At 42.0% G+C, this 7,234-nt stretch overlaps 1 protein-coding gene across 1 annotated transcript in view; it reads left to right on the top strand.

Annotated features, from left to right (window-relative positions):
- The first annotated feature begins 268 nt into the window (after positions 1-268).
- Positions 269-7,234, top strand: part of LOC138308115 (motile sperm domain-containing protein 1-like) — an 18,228-nt gene continuing 11,262 nt past the window's right edge. Inside the window, exons 1-6 of the mRNA XM_069249058.1 lie at positions 269-398; positions 1,700-1,886; positions 2,316-2,391; positions 2,857-2,951; positions 3,150-3,284; positions 6,004-6,174. Of these exons, the coding sequence (XP_069105159.1) occupies positions 1,742-1,886; positions 2,316-2,391; positions 2,857-2,951; positions 3,150-3,284; positions 6,004-6,174 (622 nt within the window). The 5' untranslated portion in view covers positions 269-398; positions 1,700-1,741. The remainder of the gene's footprint in view (positions 399-1,699; positions 1,887-2,315; positions 2,392-2,856; positions 2,952-3,149; positions 3,285-6,003; positions 6,175-7,234) is intronic.

Raw genomic sequence — 7,234 nt, forward strand, 5'->3', positions numbered from 1 at the left:
TCTACACCCGTAAAGGGAGCGGCGTACAATACTTCGGTCGGAGCCGACAACAAGCGTTTAGAAGACCTCGATTAGTGACTGACGAAGCAGACAACACAAAATCCTATGACGTCCTTCTCAAAACAGTAGAGAAGGGAAAGAAACAGCTGATTTAAGTTTCCATATTTAGCCATTGTGCCATAACCTTTGTGGTTATTGGTTGAATTAACAAAAAGAGACATAGATATATATTGAAACCACCGGATTCTTCCTCGTTCATACGGAAAGACAGGTGTGTATCTTGGTAAGAAAAACACGTCCAGGCATTTGTTTACATATACTGGTCTTCTGCACAAGATGTAAACAACGGATTAGTCACTGCCGTGTTTACGCTAATGGTGATTTGGTATCATTGAAAAGTTGAGAAATATTTTTGTTTCATTGAGCAGTTTTGATATAGAGTTCTAATTCTGAATTATTGTGAAAATTTAAGGTTTGAAAGTATGAAAATTTGGCTACATTATAATTTATATCCGATTATGTAACAACTAACGAATATATGTGTACAGTCATGACAGTAGACTACATATAACATGACCTTCGTGATTTCAAGTTAAGCACAGTGTTATTATCACACACAATGTGATGTTCCTCTGTTCTTTATGACCTGTGATCTGTTTGCTATTGTCTCTCCTGTTATAGACCCCCCCCTGTAAATAACAGATTTAATTTTACTACATTATACACATTGTATCTTTTTACTGTGATCTCGCCAGGTTGTTGTTCCATCCTGTTACATTTATATGACATACAGTCTAATTTTTCAGGTGAACGCTATTGTCCCTCCCCATAGGCCCCCTCATGCCTGATTTGATATTAATTACTACCTGGTATATGTTTTCTAAAATGCAGGTTGTTCTCCCTCCCGCAACGTCCCAACCCTATATTATCCTCATCATCAGAACCACACTCCTGATTTAATGTAACTGATGTTCCACTGCAGTTCTCAATGTATGAGACCAGTTCTCTAGCACAAGAGCACAGAATTTCATACTTAAATCACTGCCTTTAGCTAGCTAATGATTGAACTCGATCGGGACCTCTGGATTACTTATAAAGTCAACCAATTGAGCTCAAGAGAGTTCTCTCTAGCTGAGCAGTATATTACTACAACAAGTGCACAACAAGTGGCATGTAGTGTGATATATGTCTGGTAATTATCTCTTATTTTATTACAACCTTTCCTTTCCCCCTGACCTCCAGCTATTTTATACCACTCCACTTTGCTCTACTCACCTCCTCAGACCCCTCTACTCCTGATATAATGTAACTGATCATGATGTTCCACTGTTCTATACATCAGGTACACGTTGTGTGTCAGATAATTGTCTCTCCTGTTATATAATGTACATTCCCTATTTGTACATACTAACATACATGTGAAGCAGCGCTGGGAATGTCATTGCACAAGTCATTAATATATTAGCTAAGACATCCACCTTTGAGGGTGACAGACCCCTACACTCCTGAGTTGATACTGCTATGTTTCCAGTCTGTTCATTGTCTCTTATGTTGCCCTCAGACTCCCACCTGCAGTTCCCTACACTCCTGACTTAATGTTGCTGTGTTTTCAGGTAATGTGTTCTGTCTGGTCATTGTACTCTCAGACCTCCACCCCACAGTTCCCTACACTCCTGACTTAATGTTGCTGTGTTTTCAGGTAGACTGGTCTGTCTGGTGGTATGAGAGAGAAAGAAAACCGATGTTTCACCAAACACAGTTGGTGGATGGTAAACTACCAGTGTTTGTGTTTCCATCGTCTCTGACGTTTTACTCCGATGACCAGTCGACACACAAACAGGTTCTCACACTCTACAACCCATATGACTTTCCGCTGCGATTCAAAGGTAAACAAAATAAGTCACAAATCTACAAGAATTGTATCACTGTTCAAATTCAAAATTATAAAATGAATTAGCCCCTTAGTAATTAGACTGGCACAGAGCACTGTCAGTGATATTTAGCATTCAGAGGCAAAAGTGTTGATAAGTGCAGGCCAATTAGATAACAGAAATGTACAGTTGTTGTTATAAACACTATGTGTGTGTCTTGATAATGGACATGTATGGTGAGACTGACGATAGATGTGATTAAATGAAATAATGAAAGGATTTCGGAACTGTATATTCCCATGACTTACAGAGTTCATGGTACTTTGTCCGGGACATCTTGCACTTAAATGATGAAGATAACGTTAATATTGTATACTATATACATAAGATCAATATAACAGGTAGTTCCTGTGATTTGAATAGTTTTGCATTGTATGCTTGCAGTACTATGTACTACTCCACGGAAGTATACAGTGGTGGAGGCTGAAGGGACCATTAAAGAGAAGTGTTGCTGTGACATGTAGGTAACTTCAGACTTGGACAAAGCTAATAAAGTGATCAAATATAAACAAATTATAACATCATTTCCCCATCTGTCCTCTTTTCAGGATTTTACACACAACAGAATGACTGGGGACCATCAATGTGATTCGTACCAAACTTATAATCAGTATTGTGCACCTTTATATCATTGTCTTTGTTAGAACACTAGACGTCCATATCCTCTGACTGTGTCTCTCACTTACAGGAGGACCTCTCCTTGATTGTATTAGTGGATCAAAAAGACCTCTCCTTGATTGTATTAGTGGATCAAAAAGACTTCTCTCCCACATTAGGTTTAAAGATCAATTCTGTGCTTCATTCAGTCTTTTAAACAACTCAGGACTACACCCCACAAAAACTAAATGTTCAAACTCAAAGACCATCTTCTGAGTACTGTAAATTTTTTCGTATAATTCCTATATACATTGTGTTTGTGTTACAGTGTGATACGGCATATAGACATATGTATCAACAATGAGGGCATTAAGGACAAGTTCCGTATACAGGTTGTGGAACACGGACAGAAAAAAATACTTGGTAAGTCGCCCAGTAGTCAGCTCCTGTGAAATGATAAACCATTATTTTGCTTTCACATCAGCTCCAATTGATTTAAAGTTAAGATTTTGATTTGTGAATAATACAATAGAAAAACTATTGATGGTAACAGTTACATAAATGCCTTCTCAACTTATGAACAGTTCTCTAAACATCAATAATTTGGATCTGCCACTGTAGGGCGTAAGGAGGTGATATCAGTCTTGTTACCCAAGAGGGAGAGTTCTCCTCCGCCCCCAGAGGACAATTTCATGTCCATGCAGATACCAGGCCGAGGAAGGGACACAGTTCAACCTTCCAGCTCCTCTCGACACGGTAAAAATCTTCCTTAGTATCTTCAATAAAATAAAGGACCGATAGAGGCATGATACAGGTAAAAAGTGTGAAAATTTGTATTTTGTTTCAATCATTATAAAAGATATAGGTCCCGTTATATTTGTATCTTTCACATGGAACATTAATGTTTTCCAATATGTTGTAGCCCCTTTGACAGACCTGTAAAATACCTATTTATTGTAGCCCCTGACAGACCCGTGCAGACAGGAGGTCCCAGCCTCATTAACCTGTAGATAGCCACTGTAATGTATATGTATGTGTTGTAGCCCCTGACAGACCTGTGAGGACAGGAGGTCCCAGCCTCATCATCCTGTAGATAGCCACTGTAATGTATATGTATGTGTTGTAGCCCCTGACAGACCCGTGAGGACAGGAGGCCCCAGCCTCATCATCCTGTAGATAGTCACTGTAATGTATATGTATGTGTTGTAGCCCCTGACAGACCTGTTAGGACAGGAGGTCCCAGCCTCATCATCCTGTAGATAGTCACTGTAATGTATATGTATGTGTTGTAGCCCCTGACAGACCCGTGCGGACAGGAGGTCCCAGCCTCATCATCCTGTAGATAGCCACTGTAATGTATATGTATGTGTTGTAGCCCCTGACAAACCCATGAGGACAGGAGGTCCCAGCCTCATCATCCTGTAGATAGCCACTGTAATGTATATGTATGTGTTGTAGCCCCTGACAGACCCATGAGGACAGGAGGCCCCAGCCTCATCATCCTGTAGATAGCCACTGTAATGTATATGTATGTGTTGTAGCCCCTGACAGACCCATGAGGACAGGAGGCCCCAGCCTCATCATCCTGTAGATAGCCACTGTAATGTATATGTATGTGTTGTAGCCCCTGACAGACCTGTGAGGACAGGAGGCCCCAGCCTCATCATCCTGTAGATAGCCACTGTAATGTATATGTATGTGTTGTAGCCCCTGACAGACCCATGAGGACAGGAGGCCCCAGCCTCATCATCCTGTAGATAGCCACTGTAATGTATATGTATGTGTTGTAGCCCCTGACAGACCCATGAGGACAGGAGGAGGCCCCAGCCTCATCATCCTGTAGATAGCCACTGTAATGTATATGTATGTGTTGTAGCCCCTGACAGACCCGTGAGGACAGGAGGTCCCAGCCTCATCATCCTGTAGATAGCCACTATAATGTATATGTATGTGTTGTAGCCCCTGACAGACCTGTGAGGACAGGAGGCCCCAGCCTCATCATCCTGTAGATAGCCACTGTAATGTATATGTATGTGTTGTAGCCCCTGACAGACCTGTGAGGACAGGAGGCCCCAGCCTCATTAACCTGTAGATAGCCACTGTAATGTATATGTATGTGTTGTAGCCCCTGACAGACCTGTGAGGACAGGAGGTCCCAGCCTCATCATCCTGTAGATAGTCACTGTAATGTATATGTATGTGTTGTAGCCCCTGACAGACCCATGAGGACAGGAGGCCCCAGCCTCATCATCCTGTAGATAGCCACTATAATGTATATGTATGTGTTGTAGCCCCTGACAGACCTGTGAGGACAGGAGGCCCCAGCCTCATCATCCTGTAGATAGCCACTGTAATGTATATGTATGTGTTGTAGCCCCTGACAGACCCGTGCGGATAGGAGGCCCCAGCCTCATCATCCTGTAGATAGCCACTATAATGTATATGTATGTGTTGTAGCCCCTGACAGACCTGTGAGGACAGGAGGCCCCAGCCTCATCATCCTGTAGATAGCCACTATAATGTATATGTATGTGTTGTAGCCCCTGACAGACCCATGAGGACAGGAGGCCCCAGCCTCATCATCCTGTAGATAGCCACTGTAATGTATATGTATGTGTTGTAGCCCCTGACAGACCCGTGAGGACAGGAGGTCCCAGCCTCATCATCCTGTAGATAGCCACTGTAATGTATATGTATGTGTTGTAGCCCCTGACAGACCCGTGAGGACAGGAGGTCCCAGCCTCATCATCCTGTAGATAGCCACTGTAATGTATATGTATGTGTTGTAGCCCCTGACAGACCCGTGAGGACAGGAGGCCCCAGCCTCATCATCCTGTAGATAGCCACTGTAATGTATATGTATGTGTTGTGTAATGTATATGTATGTGTTGTAGCCCCTGACAGACCTGTGAGGACAGGAGGCCCCAGCCTCATCATCCTGTAGATAGTCACTGTAATGTATATGTATGTGTTGTAGCCCCTGACAGACCCATGAGGACAGGAGGTCCCAGCCTCATCATCCTGTAGATAGTCACTGTAATGTATATGTATGTGTTGTAGCCCCTGACAGACCTGTGAGGACAGGAGGCCCCAGCCTCATCATCCTGTAGATAGCCACTGTAATGTATATGTATGTGTTGTAGCCCCTGACAGACCCATGAGGACAGGAGGCCCCAGCCTCATCATCCTGTAGATAGCCACTGTAATGTATATGTATGTGTTGTAGCCCCTGACAGACCTGTGAAGACAGTAGGTCCCAGCCTCATCATCCTGTAGATAGTCACTGTAATGTATATGTATGTGTTGTAGCCCCTGACAGACCCATGAGGACAGGAGGCCCCAGCCTCATCATCCTGTAGATAGCCACTGTAATGTATATGTATGTGTTGTAGCCCCTGACAGACCCATGAGGACAGGAGGTCCCAGCCTCATCATCCTGTAGATAACCACTGTAATGTATATGAATGTGTTGTAGCCCCTGACAGACCCATGAGGACAGGAGGCCCCAGCCTCATCATCTTGTTGGCGGCCGTGACCTGTATACTGGCCCTAATGTTACCTACTCAGGGTATGGACGGCAGCACCAGTCTCCCCGAGTATCTCCATCTCTCACTTCATCAGAAACTTATAGCAGCTTATATACTAGGTACGTACTATCTACATACCATATACAGTGGAACTTGGTTAATACAAACTCTGATAACTAGACAACCTAGCTTGATATGAGGTAATTTGTCGGACCCAGGCAAATTTTCTTTGTTTAAAACAGTTATCGAAAATATGAACTAATATGTATGTTGTAACTCAAAGTGAAAATATTTGGGCTTAACACTCGGATGACTCAAAGTTTTGTCAAGGTCTCTTCAAGTTCAAATTAACAGAACTCCACTGTATTAGGTAGGTATCATACTTAGATCTATGACAGCTTGGGGTAGGGATACTGTAGATACCTCACTCAGTAAGGTAGCACTATAAAGATCTCTGACCAGAGGACACAACACACTTAGTACTGGACACCTTTACAACACAAATAAACTCACTACACATATCACATATCACCAAATAAGCACACAGAATGCTTAAAAATTGAAACCAATAAGGAAGAGCTTAATGGAATCAAGCTTGGACTAGCTTTTCAGCTTTTCATGAGATTATTAAACAAAATCAGCTAGCTTTAAATTAATTTGCAAAATGAATTGATAAAGAAACCTACATAGTTTTCATAATTTCAGTTTGCATTTAACTCAAAATAAGTGAACCTAAGGTTTAAAAGGGGGGGGGGGGGGTGTGGAGACACTTATTGGGTCGAATATGATACATGTATTTCATCTCTTAGCCAATATCCATCTATTTTTGAAGGCCAAATTTTGATTACATGAGTTGCGTCCCTTCGGCTTCTGATATGAACATTACTGTAAGTGTTGTTATGTGTGTTACAGTTGTGTCCCTTTGATCCCTCTAACTAGGCTAATAGTTTCTTATACAATGTGACTGATTATCACTTTTTACCAATAATCTATTGTCATTGAGATCTGTTTGGAAAGGAAGCCAGAGATGATCTGTCAGTAAGTTTCCTTCAAATTAGATTCATGGTATAAGGTCAAGATTTGTGTTGTTTGTGAGCCTTTGGCAAACAAAATTGAAAAAATCTGAAAGGAGCATTATTACTCTAATGTGAAAGCAAGCAAATGACAGATATTATATAT

This window comes from Argopecten irradians, chromosome 14 (genome assembly GCF_041381155.1).
Source record: "Argopecten irradians isolate NY chromosome 14, Ai_NY, whole genome shotgun sequence".
Taxonomy (NCBI): domain Eukaryota; kingdom Metazoa; phylum Mollusca; class Bivalvia; order Pectinida; family Pectinidae; genus Argopecten; species Argopecten irradians.